The sequence below is a fragment of the Camelina sativa genome, chromosome 2 (assembly GCF_030686135.1).
Source record: "Camelina sativa cultivar CO46 ecotype springtype chromosome 2, ASM3068613v1".
Taxonomy (NCBI): Eukaryota; Viridiplantae; Streptophyta; class Magnoliopsida; order Brassicales; family Brassicaceae; genus Camelina; species Camelina sativa.
This window is the reverse complement of record NC_141881.1, coordinates 25,855,308-25,867,772: the sequence shown is the minus strand read 5'-3', so window position 1 is coordinate 25,867,772 and position 12,465 is coordinate 25,855,308. Positions and strand designations below refer to the sequence as shown.

The 12,465-nt window shown below is 34.4% G+C and overlaps 4 protein-coding genes across 6 annotated transcripts; 2 read left to right on the top strand and 2 right to left on the bottom strand.

Annotated features, from left to right (window-relative positions):
- Window positions 1-108: 108 nt before the first annotated feature.
- Window positions 109-3,366, bottom strand: LOC104733447 (ATP-dependent 6-phosphofructokinase 7). The gene is made up of 10 exons (XM_087489738.1): window positions 2,647-3,366; window positions 2,420-2,466; window positions 2,299-2,338; window positions 1,995-2,195; window positions 1,741-1,899; window positions 1,597-1,650; window positions 1,323-1,521; window positions 975-1,237; window positions 644-844; window positions 109-540 (listed from the first exon to the last, which is right to left on the bottom strand). Exons 1-10 carry the CDS (start codon window positions 2,746-2,748, stop codon window positions 349-351), a joined length of 1,458 nt encoding a protein of 485 aa, XP_087345864.1. The 5' UTR covers window positions 2,749-3,366; the 3' UTR covers window positions 109-348.
- A 2,360-nt stretch (window positions 3,367-5,726) lies between these two features.
- LOC104733410 (NAC domain-containing protein 75-like) lies at window positions 5,727-9,776 on the top strand. 3 transcript variants are annotated; one of them, XM_019236831.2, is made up of 7 exons: window positions 5,727-6,540; window positions 6,662-6,854; window positions 7,580-8,091; window positions 8,264-8,512; window positions 9,003-9,086; window positions 9,195-9,253; window positions 9,369-9,776. In XM_019236831.2, exons 1-7 carry the CDS (start codon window positions 6,427-6,429, stop codon window positions 9,406-9,408), a joined length of 1,251 nt encoding a protein of 416 aa, XP_019092376.1. In that variant the 5' UTR covers window positions 5,727-6,426; the 3' UTR covers window positions 9,409-9,776. The 3 variants fall into 3 exon arrangements, with proteins under 3 accessions (XP_019092376.1, XP_010451297.1, XP_010451307.1); XM_010452995.3 differs by having other exon boundaries at window positions 5,738-6,540; window positions 9,006-9,086; XM_010453005.3 differs by lacking the exons at window positions 9,195-9,253; window positions 9,369-9,776 and having other exon boundaries at window positions 5,834-6,540; window positions 9,017-9,115.
- On the bottom strand, window positions 9,162-10,996 carry LOC104733433 (phosphatidylglycerophosphate phosphatase PTPMT2). The gene is given in 7 exon segments (XM_010453013.3): window positions 9,162-9,517; window positions 9,519-9,554; window positions 9,719-9,808; window positions 9,889-9,971; window positions 10,063-10,156; window positions 10,248-10,370; window positions 10,719-10,996. Coding segments are annotated over 7 exon segments (705 nt in total). The 5' UTR covers window positions 10,947-10,996; the 3' UTR covers window positions 9,162-9,466.
- Window positions 10,997-11,107: 111 nt separating this feature from the next.
- LOC104733401 (profilin) lies at window positions 11,108-12,456 on the top strand. The gene is made up of 3 exons (XM_010452981.3): window positions 11,108-11,381; window positions 11,835-11,972; window positions 12,072-12,456. The coding sequence occupies exons 1-3, from the start codon at window positions 11,130-11,132 to the stop codon at window positions 12,204-12,206; spliced, it is 525 nt and encodes a 174-aa protein (XP_010451283.1). The 5' UTR covers window positions 11,108-11,129; the 3' UTR covers window positions 12,207-12,456.
- The last annotated feature ends 9 nt before the right edge of the window (window positions 12,457-12,465 follow it).

Below are 12,465 nucleotides of genomic sequence, written 5' to 3'. Positions count from 1 at the left end.
AACCAAATTTCCTATTAAGTATTTTACTTATATTATTATACATTCTCTCTTCTAATTTTCTTTGTATTTAAAGTTATGTGTAACTGAAAACTACAATAACAAAGATGATTAAACGTTACGAAGATTACTTTATTCATTCATTCAGATGTTAAAACTTGAAAGTGCAAAAAATATTACAAAACTAATAAACATCATCTAAGAAGAAAACTAAAATTTGTGTTTTGTGTATGCCAACAAAAGGGCAAAATCGTCAGGGTAACAATTATTCCACTTTCGCCTAAAACGGCATCGTTTCAGAAACCTCTGAGCAAAATACTGTTTGAATATGTGCCATCATGCCCTGAAACTTCACTTAGTGACCTCTTTAGTCACAGGAGGGATATCGACAGCTCCGTCGTCAAGAAGCGGCGTCTCTGGCATCTCTTTCTTCTCTTCAGATATATCCTTAGGCCCCAAGAAACTTGGCTGGTTCGTAGAAGACAATAGCCTCGCCCACATTCTATCCGTAATTACTACATTGTTCTGTTTCTCTGTTATCCTCTGCATCAGAAAGGACAAACAAACAAAAAACAATGACATGAGTCAGAACTTCTCACAAGTATAGGACCAAAAGATCAGAGTTAGACAGGTATCAGTAATTTACGTAGTAAGGGATGTATGTTTGTCTTCCATTGACAAGACCACTGGTGTAGCCAGTGTAACCAGCCATTGCACCATGAACTGCGCTCTGAGCAAGAAGTGTACAGTAAACATTGTCTGATGCATTGCTTGGAACAGCCCGGATCATGTATGTAGGATCAATGTATTTGAGATTCATCACCATCTTAATCTTCTTAAAATAATCCTACAACAAGAGAGAGAGAGAGAGAGAGAGAGAGAGAGAGAGAGAGAGAGAGAGAGAGAGAAATAACATCAAACACTGATGAATTTTCTGTAATGGCATAAGAATCTCATGATCATGAAAGTAGCCTTACCTTGATGCTTTGTGCTAACCACAAACCGACATCCTTAAGAAGTTTGTTCCCAGAAGCATCCTTAAGAGTAGATTCCATACTTTTGGACATCAAATCCTGTCCTGCACCTTCAGCAAGAACAATCACCATGTGACCATGCTCCTTGAGCCGTTTTTCTATGAACTCCAAGAGTCCACCTTCTCCTTCGAGGTAAAATGGTGACTCAGGAATCAAGCAACAATCAACATCTCTGCTGGCTAATGTAGCATACATCGCTATGAATCCTGTAATAACAATCATCACCTACCCTTAAATCAGTAACAGCTCAAAAAGGTTTTAAATTGTTATGCTTTAAAGCAAAAAACTTACCGCTGTAACGACCCATAAGCTTGACGAAACCGATACCATTCTCATTACTCTCGGCTTCAACATGTGCTGCGTTAATCGCTCGTTGAGCTTCCTCCACAGCAGTGTCAAACCCAAAAGATTTATCTATTACCGGAATATCGTTATCGATCGTTTTCGGAATTCCAACCACAGCAACTTTAAGTCCACGCCTTCTAATTTCCTACATGGATTTATACAATTTAGGTTCAGTTGTTGATTGTTTAAAACTTACAACTACTATTCTAATAGTATATACCTCAAATATTACAGAAGCACCTCGCTGTGTTCCATCTCCTCCAATAATATAAACCTAAATGATGACAAAAACTACATCAAGAACAGGTTGATTAACTTTTCTTCATACAAAGTTAAAAACAGTGGCTGTGTGTTCTTCTCGAACCTGATTGATTCCTCGATCTTGAATGCTATCAACTATCTTTGTGGTATCGTGTCCACCTCTTGAAGTCCCGAGGATTGTTCCTCCTCGCTTATGGATATCATTCACAACTTTAGAGTTTAAGGGGATAGTATTCTTGGCGTAGAATCCTCTGTATCCACCCTAAAAGAGTTCCACAAATGAGAATCATAAGTACAATAGTTATGAAAAACCAAACCGTAAAATGAAGATATTAACAGTGATTCACAAAAACTCACATCAATTCCAAGAATTTTCTTTACTCCATACATGTACGATAAGCTGCTAACGATTTCTCTAATGACGGTATTGAGACCAGGACAGAGACCTCCACATGTAACTATGCAAGCGTGCACTTCATCAGACTCAAAGTAAACCTTCTGACGTGGACCAGCGCGTCTAAAATGTATTCCTCTTGGACCATCCTTGTGAACAACAACCTGAATAACAAGAGGAAAAGAAACGAGAGCAGTCTACTGTTAAAACCTTTACATTTAAGAAAGACATAATCAACTAACATAACTTGTCTCTTGATGAAATTACCTTCTCAGGAACACTGTCGTCTGCATCAACAAAGTATTGCCTGATAAATTGAAGACAAAATATATTTTAAAAAACATTCAAATGTGAATCAAAACGTTTGAAATAGGTGAAGGATACTTACTTAACCACTGAGTAAGCTGGATTGTCTTGCAATGGATTCGTATAAGTCTGCAAAAACATGGGAAAAGAATCAAACCACTATACATACTCAAAAAAAGTCAAAACTATGAAACAGATCAAAGCTAAAGGTTCCTCCTTTAATTAACTAGAGCGATCACAGATTCGATCTCTTTTGTGCAGATCGAGAAAATATTAATCAAAATCAAAAAGATCAGAGTGAACACATACAGGAAGATCAGGAAGGTAATCGATGAGATGAGGAACGTCTTGTAAAATATAACCACCAGGACCGTTGACGATCTTAGGCTTGTTACTTCTCGGACTAGTCATAACGGAAGGAAGGAAGACAATCAAATCAGATCAAGGAAACTTCTTCAATGGGTGACGAAAAAAATCCAATCTTTTGAAACGAAGAAGGGCAAAATCAACACGTTGATCCAATACAAGGCAACCCGTTTTTGTAGGAGTGTAACAAAATGAGTCAGACTAAACAAATCAGAAGAGGGTGAGAGAGAGAGTGAGAGACCAATTGAGAGAGAAAGAAGAAAGTTGAAGCTTTTTTTTTGGTTTAGATGAGGAATTTAATCGAACAGGTGGTGGGCATTTGAAGAAAGCTTAAGATATAAAAAAGAGAATAAAAAAATTTATATACATATACACACATTTACATGTATGTATATGTTAAATTGGGTTACTGGAATCTCGTGTGTATATATATATAAAAAAGGTGACGATCAGATCACAGAGAGTCGAACGTTGAAACTTGGAGAAGATGATTCACATTCTTCTAGAACAAGACTTTTTTTTTAATTCATTAAATTTCAAGTTTCCTTTTATTGACATATTAATTTTTGGACCTTGCAAAACAAGTTCAGAATTTTTTAAATTTTTTTTAAAAAATCTTATTTTTGTGGAGAAGTCACTATTTCAGAATATTCCTATAGTTTTAAAGAAGAATCTTTTTAAAGAGAGAAAGACAAATCAAAATTGTGTATGTCGGCTGATCTCTTTTTTTAATGTTTTGTGTATTAGTTTAATAGTGTTTCGTCGATTTGGAGATTGTTTTTTGTTGTTTGTCAAGCAACTATTTGCTGGTTATAATTATAATAGTATAATATTTGAAATGAAATAATAAGAGTTGACAAAAAGCTTATTAATTAGTTCATATAATGTTATCAGATGACATACTTGCTTAGTTGTTTTACATTAGAAAACAATTGTATATACATTATGTGATGACAAATATGTAATACTACTTTTGAAAACAGCTTGCGTAATGCTAAATTATGTAATGGACAGAAACTAATGTGCATTTATTTGCAGCCTTGCAGGTCACTTTCGAATCAGAGAATCGCAACTAGTAGTAGTGAAGTTGTATTAATTATGGCCGTTATTTCCGTTTCTTTCATATGATTCGCTAATCTCCCGCAAATTAAAATTGAATTAAAATATATATATATATATTAAAACGTTACACAGTATTTTGAGATCGATCTCCTGCAATACATCACCGTGAGGTCCATGACCGTGAGAGTCCCGACACACATAACGTAGGACATACCTATTGGGCCGGATTTGAAATCAAATTTCTGAAAAGGACGAAATTGGCCGATTGTGAAAGCCCAATATAAGTCACAGGTTGATAAAAAGATTCACACACTTGGTTTTTGAATTTTGAGTGTGCAACACCACTATAATAATGTGTGTGTGTGTGATCATATTATGTTTGAAAGATATTTTAATAATGTCTAGGCTTTTGATCATCAACTGGATTATAATAATTTGTTAGACAGATTATTAATCCAAATACCATGGTTTATTTATTTTATTTACTGCACACTATGAATTGTGACATCTATAGAAATCCGTAGTAAATAATTAACAGAAAAAAAAAGAAAAAAAAAAACTGATCATGATCAAAGGTCTGGCAGTTTAAGCACAACTCTTACCAATTTTTAAAACAGTATCCAAAATAATAATAATGTGCGCGCATATATACAGCTAATATAGTATAACATACGTTGTGTAGGTGTAGCCTTGCTCACCGAATTGTTTACTTTGTTTTCTTTTCCCTTTACAAAGAAAAAGAGAAGAAAGAAAAAAATGAGAAACCTAATAGTGTAATCATTAGATGAAAATAAATGATGACCGTTTGATCTGTTGTTCAAACAAATCTGCGGCTAGGCCCCATCCTCCCGACACCATCATTGGACCTACTACAGTGTGTAGAATAGAAACCATCGTGTTTCAAACGTCCAAAGAATATTACTGCATATATACTTATATTTACTTATACTAGTATATTGCATATTTCAAATAATGTGAAAGAAAGTAAAAAAAGAACAAGATTCTTAAAAGTTAAAACATGTGCTTGTCCTATAATTCAAAGAGATTATCCTTAACTGCTTTTGTTTCCTATGTTCTTTTCCTATGTTCCTTCTTTATTTTAAACTAACAAATATGCTTCTCATAAATTAACCCGTAACTATATATGTTCAAAAAGTTTCGTGACCACAAAGGTTAAAGAAGGTTTACTAATTTTATACTCAATAATCGATGTAATAGAATAGTACGTATACTATCAAATTTTACGTAAAGACATAATGAGAGGAAAACCTCAACAAAGTTGGAGAGGATTTGAACAATTATGAATGGATCCTCTATGATTTTTTCTTTAATTTTTCTTTAGTAGATATATACATCAATCACAAACCCGTTCCCAAAATTGTAGGAAACATGAGTACAATTCTCTTATTGTCACAAATTTACAAAGTTAAAAAATAGATTTTAGAAAAGTGATTCAGCCATTCACCTATATATTTCGTTTTCAATATAACTCCATTGTTTATTTTAAACACACACAAAAAAAAAAAAATCAACAGTTAAGAAACATACGAATTTATATAAATTTAAGAAAGTTAGATTTCATCATCTCTAAAAATTATCATAATAGATCATTTCATCATCTCTAAAAATTACATCTTTTAGTACTACCACTAAAACTTAAATCAATTCATAATATATATTTATGTCTTCACATTGCTAAAAAAAAAAAAAAAAAGTGGTCGACATGGCCAGATATGTGTAAAATGTGTCATACAAATATAGTTTGCACAAAAAGCAACATATATGCATATTTTTGTACAACAACTCTACTTGCAGCTTGACAAAACAAAAGAAAAAAGCTACTGTATTATACAGACCGCCTTAAATATGAATACAATAATACAGAATACACTACACTTTACTTTACTTAAGACAGAAATAAATAGACAAAATAAAAAGAAATATAAATAAAAAGTTTGGTCAAGAGACTGTTGAGTCGCACAAAGACAAGAGAGAGAGTAAAACTAGGGTTTTAACCTTTTCAGTCTCAACTCCTTTTATTTCCTTTACTCTTCTTCAATTCTTCCTCATTCTTCTTCATTTCTTTATCTACTTGACATAGATTTTTTCTGTACTTAAAGTCGTATCTACATGTGTTTCTGTGTCTCGCTTCTGGAACCAAAGAGGGATAATAACAATCATTATAATTTAAAAAGCACAATTATACTTATCTTAATATAAATCTCTCTTTGCTATATATATTGAGATCACTCCCGTCTTTATCAAATTCTTCTTCCTCTCCCCTTTTCTAATCCAGTCGATCTCATGTAGATCTGTAATCTTTATATTTGTTTTCACTTCTTCTTTTCTTGTTTTTTTTTCTTTCTTTCTTTTGTCATGTTTTTCAATTGTACCTATGTGATCATTAATCTCTAGCTATATGCATGTTAATGACATCAACTCATCTTTCAGTTTCTTTCTTTTAGCTTTTAATTTCGGTAGATCTCGTACTGACGTAAAAATCTAAGAATCTTTATATTCATTTACTATCTTTTGTCTTCTTTTGGTTACGCTATAGGAATTGTGTATCTCGGGCAATATCTTTGAAAACATCTTTTTGTTATAAACTGCAGATCATTTTCTCATATCGAGATAAATCATTAAGCTATTGTTCTAAAGGAAATGAAGAGTAGTAAATTTAACCTCATAGATTCAAAGCTCGAAGAACATCATCATCTTTGCGGATCAAAACATTGTCCTGGATGTGGTCGCATGATTCAAGCTGCTACTAAACCAGTAATATTCCATTCCCACCTACATACATATTCCCAAGGATAAAAATAAAAGATATCATCCGTCACTTTTTTTTCTTTTGTTCTTTCTTTAAACTTGGTCAGCCTTCTTTTGTTATTTTTAGAATTGGATTGGATTGCCGGCAGGAGTGAAGTTCGATCCGACAGATCAAGAACTTATAGAACATTTAGAAGCAAAAGTGAAGGGAAAAGACAAAAATGAGAAATGGTCATCGTCTCATCCACTAATCGATGAGTTTATTCCCACCATTGATGGAGAAGATGGGATATGCTACACTCATCCTCAGAAGCTTCCAGGTTCATATATCAATTCTTTAGATATAACAAACTATTGAAGTTAACTCGATATCTATATGATCTGCATGGAACGATTCTATGAAGTTAAGGAGATGAAAATAATTTTGTGCTTTGTATACAAGCAATTTAATTGGTAATCACCACTCCATTAAATTTATTTATTTTCTTTCTTTTTATCCTAATATTTATTATATAGTTGATTTATTAATTAATTAAAATTTAACGTAGTAGTGATTACCAAATTTTATGTATTATACTACTAAATCAATAATAAGTTTTATTAGTAATAATCAATTAAATGGAGAAGTGATTTCTTTTGAAACATCCTATTCCTATATATTTTTTTTTTTTTTTGTAAAACTCCTATTCCTATATATATTGTATCGATATGATTTGGTGTAAAAAAGAAACACAACTTTTCAACGAAACTTCTTACGAAAACAAAAGAACTGATGCGATGCATCTTAGTTTCTTTTGTTTGAAGAAGTCTTCTTAATATCTTTTTATAATTGGGTAACTTCTTAGTTCATACTTATTATATATAAATATGTACCAAAGTATGTGCATGCAACTTGAAGTAGTAGTAGTATCGGGATCTTGGATAATGTTTGGTGACCCAACTTTGGAAACCAAGTTTCCTCATAAATAATAGTATAACTTGCTCCTCTTACACTAATTTTAGAAATTCAATTCAAAATTATTTTTATTCTTTTTCTTGCAATTAGGAGTGACAAGAGATGGCTTGAGCAAACACTTCTTCCACAAGCCATCGAGAGCTTACACAACCGGAACAAGAAAACGACGCAAAATCATCCAAACAGATCACGGCTCCGAGTTAACCGGTTCATCAGAAACCAGGTGGCACAAAACGGGAAAGACAAGACCGGTTATGACCAACGGTCAACAAAGAGGATGCAAGAAGATATTAGTACTCTACACAAACTTCGGCAAGAACCGACGACCGGAGAAAACAAATTGGGTAATGCATCAATATCATTTGGGGATTAATGAGGAAGAGAGAGAAGGAGAGCTTGTAGTATCTAAGATCTTTTATCAGACACAACCTAGACAATGTGTTAGTAATATTCATTGGTCTGATCATCATGGTTCCAAGGAGGTGACTGGAATTGGTGTCGGTGATGAGATCTCCGGCGTAGCTGCAGCGTTGCAGAGTCTTGGCTCCGGTGACGTCGTTTCTAGGGTTAGGACGAATCCCTATACAAGAGGCTTTGATGAGGTATATATATACTAAAATATATATATATTACTTTTCTCTAATTTTACGGTACATTTCTTCTCTAACTAATGCTCAACTTGTTACGTAAAATATATTGAGGTAGTCTTAATGCAACAAATGAGTGTTTAACAAACATTTTTTGTTGTTGGCAATTAACATGTATGTAATCAAGGGGACAGCCGAAGCTTCAAAGGGAAGAGAAAACCAGCGTGTGTCTGGCACGTGCGAGGAAGTACATGATGGGATCATAAGACCATCAACAACATCATCAGTGTCATCTCATCATATGATTCATGATCATAATCAACATCATCAAATCGGAGATAGAAGAGAATTTCACATATCATCATATCCGATGACCCCTACTATCACATCGCAACATGAGTCAATCTTTAATGTCACAAGTACTATGCCCTTTCAGGTAAATTAATTTTCCTTTAATAATCAAACGCGAAAAATTCATTCCTCCAAATAAGCTAAAATCTAGTAAAGTCAATGCACGCGAACGTGCATGGGATTATATATATAGTAGTGTTTCTTGTGGTCGTCTTGGACATATTTAATCATAACCACTCATTTAAATAAAAACTAATGATTTTGGATCTACAGGCTCATGCAAAAAAGTAATTCATGCAATATATCACAAGATCAATTCTTGTTCATATTTGTTGTATTATAACTCATGGCGCATAAAAAGTAGATTAGCTTGCAAAAGTAAAAAAACATAAATGGGTTGCGTGAATGGGTTTATAATATACATATTCAAACTACATAATACGTACATATGTTATTTTATTGCCAACTCTTTGCTAGTGGGATGTTCTGTTTATTTTTTGTTAGGATGGTTTAGTTACTAGCTATTTAGTATTATGACATAAGAAAAGTGAGTATTCGTATATATAAAATGATAGCAGCAGCAATTAAGAGGTCGGTCGTCTGGTTCGGGATTAGAAGACCTAATTATGGGTTGTACCACAGCTACTTGCACACAAGACGTAAGTTTCTAACCAACATGTGTATTTAATTAATTTAATACGACATTGTTCTAAGTTCTAACATAAGTTATGTAATTATTGCATAATGAATACTGATTAAATTCGCAGGAGCATTCAGAAGCAAACACACCGCAAAATGCAGAGTGGTTAACGTTTCCACCCTACTGGTAAGACCAAAATCAAATTACGTACATATATAATACTAAAACATTGTACTATATATGAACAATTATTTAATCAATATTCAATAATTAATCACCTGGACCGGCCACAATTTTGCAGGAACCAAGCCGGATCAGAGGGTCAAAACCAGAAATTTTAACAGAACCTCCTGACTAGCTTTTGATCGATGCTGGAATTGCTGAGCTATGTATGACAGACTAATCTCTGCCATTTACATCAGAGGTTGCGGCAAATGCTGATTCACTCAAAAGGATATCGTAGTCTGTTGTTATATTCCTCAACAACCTAATTTACACATGAAAATCACAATCATTTAGAAACAAAATCATAGACTCTGTATTAAAGTAACACACACACACACACACACACAAAAGCTCATGTTTTGCAGCTTCATTATATGACTGTCTCATAGATGAGGCATATGTATCGATAAAGCTGGAAAGACTAACCTTCCTCTGCGAAGGATGCAGTAAAACACGCGGTCTTATCGAGCGCACATGTTCAAAAGCTGCAGCTACGGTCATACCCTTATGCTCAATCTGATAAAAAAAGAAGAGAAGAACATGTTAGTGAGAAGGTATTCATTAATGGACCAACGCAGTTTAATCTATGGACTTGCCAGATAGCAGAGAACAACAGTAGTACTTCTTCCTCGACCAGCTTTGCAATGGACATAAGTAGTTTTACCAAGCAAAGCATTCTCTGTTACACAAAAAGGGAATTCACATAGTAAACAACCGGAGTAAATGCAAACAAGGGTAAAAGAGAGCACAACATCACATCACATACTCACTGTGAATGAAGTTAACAGCTCGAGTTATGTCAGCAATCAAAGGAGCAAACAGGTAATCACGTGTTGGTATCACTAGATGCTCCATTTCATAAGCCTTTAAAAAAACAATTCTGAAATCATCAAAATACTCCACAAACAGATTTTGAAAAACACACAAGACTTGGTAGGGGAATTGAAGAACCTACATTGTACAAAGAAGATGGTACCAAAGTCTCAAAAGGTTCATTAAGAGTGATTACGCCACCAACACCTAACTGTTTTAGTCTCGGAACATCCTTACGAAATGGAACAGCTCCCATCAGAAGATACTGAACACACACACAAAACAAAACAAAACAAAACAAAAAGCTTTATGTATCAAATAAACGTCACATAGACTCAAATTGAACAATAGATACTCAAAGATTTGAAGAAAGAGCTCAAATTTCAACAGTCTATTACATAACTACACAGACAGAAACAATCCTGACTTTAAGATAGTCTGAAAAATCTGACCTTGAACATCAAAATTGCTTCCTATTTCCTAATGCTATAATAAAGTTATGTCCTTTGAATCTCATTAGCAAAAAAGTTTAGTAGAATCTAGTGATCAGAAACTCAAAATAGGAACTTGCTCACTTTCTCAGGAAATCAAATTAACAAAAATATATAAAGACCTCATCGATTTGATCCCACCATCGGAACTGAGACTGGAGTTTGAAGCGGACGAGGTTGTAAAAAAGAGTTGGGTAAAACAGGATCCGACCACCCGCTCCGATTAGAGCTCTCTTTGCTTTATCTCCTTTAGAACCCATATTCTTCTTCTTCTTCTTCTTAGAAACGTTGTCGTTTCTTGAAGATCGCTGCTTCGTCTCGCCGTCATCTTTCGCCGTTTCATCGGTCATCGCCGTGAAGAAAACTATTTCAAAGAGTTGGTCAACGTTATTATTTCACCATTAATGTGAAATAAAAACATATTAAGGCCCATTAAGACGCATTAAGGCCTACTTAGATCTTTCATCTCTTGTTAAGAAAAAGAGATGTAGTGGCACGTGTCAAGCATGTATAAATTCTCTATATTTACGTAAATGCCACTGCCACACACACACACTCGTAGTTTCGACGCTATCTCTCTAGAGTCTAGAACATTCCGATATAAACCACAAAGAAGAAGAAGAAGAAGCAGAGCCGAGGAAGGGAGAAGAAGAAAGAAGAAGATGTCGTGGCAGACTTACGTCGACGATCACTTGATGTGCGAAGTTGAAGGCAACCGCCTCACCGCCGCTGCAATTCTCGGTCAAGACGGTAGCGTTTGGGCTCAGAGCACCAGTTTCCCTCAGGTTAGGGTTTATGCCTTTTACCAAAGTGCTGATTCTTACTTGCTACACGCGTTTTACTGTTTTCTGGTTAGATCTGTGTTGAAATTTACAACCTTTATTTGTTTAAGATTGAATTAGTATCACTATGTGATCAATATTAGCTCATGCGTTTGGATTTTTCTAGCTTTAGCTACTGAATCACCAAAATTCAGCATTTTGTTCTGGTTTTTCTGATTCATATGTTCTTGTGGTTATAAAATTGCAAAAAGATGCAGTAGAAAAAGTTCGATTCACTAGTAGTATAAAGCTCTTTTAAATGGAGAAGTTGTGACTTTTGGAAATGAAGAACCTTTTTGTAGTTCTTTAAGTAATGCTGGTTGTGTAGTTCGTAGGTTGTTTTCATGAGGTCTTAAGAGAACTGAATTTGCTGAATGGGTTTGTCTGATTGTTTCTGTATTCTTGTTGTTGTTTTAGTTGAAGCCAGAAGAAATCGAAGGTATCAACAAAGATTTTGCTGAACCTGGAACACTTGCTCCAACAGGATTGTTTCTTAATGGCATCAAGTACATGGTGATCCAAGGAGAGCCAAATGCCGTCATTCGAGGAAAGAAGGTAACTAGAAATCTTGATTTTTTCTTGAGTTTGATGAAACTTTGTTTCACTGCTGACTTGTTTTTATGAACTGTTGTGTTGCTTTTGCTTCCATTGTAGGGAGCTGGTGGGGTTACCATCAAGAAAACCACTCAAGCTTTGGTCTTTGGTATCTATGAAGAACCAATGGCTCCTGGACAGTGCAATATGGTCGTGGAGAGGCTCGGTGACTACCTCATTGAATCAGGGCTCTGAAACCCTAAGCTGATGCTATATTTATGTTGCTAATGTAATCTTCTAGTTGTGTCATGAGAGAAAACTATATATATATATATATATATATATATATATATCGAAGGTGATCGATCATTCGATAGTCCGACTGTCTAATACCTACCATGTGATGGATCTTGGGGTTGTATGATTTCTATAACAATATGATATTGTCTCCATTTGTGGCTGAGTTGAAAATTTTAATGAATGGGCAGTGAGTGTGGTACTATAACTTTAGAGT

What these genes read in the sequence shown, in the direction of transcription:
- LOC104733447 (XM_087489738.1), bottom strand. Translation starts at nt 2,748, where the DNA reads ATGACTAGTCCGAGAAGTAACAAGCCTAAGATCGTCAACGGTCCTGGT. An exon ending in GCTTATGGGTCGTTACAGCG is followed by an intron (nt 1,238 to 1,322) that starts GTAAGTTTTTTG and finishes TTGTTATTACAG; the next exon opens with GATTCATAGCGATGTATGCT. An exon ending in GGTTAGCACAAAGCATCAAG is followed by an intron (nt 845 to 974) that starts GTAAGGCTACTT and finishes CTCTTGTTGTAG; the next exon opens with GATTATTTTAAGAAGATTAA.
- LOC104733410 (XM_019236831.2), top strand. Translation starts at nt 6,427, where the DNA reads ATGAAGAGTAGTAAATTTAACCTCATAGATTCAAAGCTCGAAGAACAT. An exon ending in CAGCTACTTGCACACAAGAC is followed by an intron (nt 9,087 to 9,194) that starts GTAAGTTTCTAA and finishes TTAAATTCGCAG; the next exon opens with GAGCATTCAGAAGCAAACAC. An exon ending in TTAACGTTTCCACCCTACTG is followed by an intron (nt 9,254 to 9,368) that starts GTAAGACCAAAA and finishes ACAATTTTGCAG; the next exon opens with GAACCAAGCCGGATCAGAGG.
- LOC104733401 (XM_010452981.3), top strand. Translation starts at nt 11,130, where the DNA reads ATGCCACTGCCACACACACACACTCGTAGTTTCGACGCTATCTCTCTA. An exon ending in AGAGCACCAGTTTCCCTCAG is followed by an intron (nt 11,382 to 11,834) that starts GTTAGGGTTTAT and finishes TTGTTGTTTTAG; the next exon opens with TTGAAGCCAGAAGAAATCGA. An exon ending in CCGTCATTCGAGGAAAGAAG is followed by an intron (nt 11,973 to 12,071) that starts GTAACTAGAAAT and finishes CTTCCATTGTAG; the next exon opens with GGAGCTGGTGGGGTTACCAT.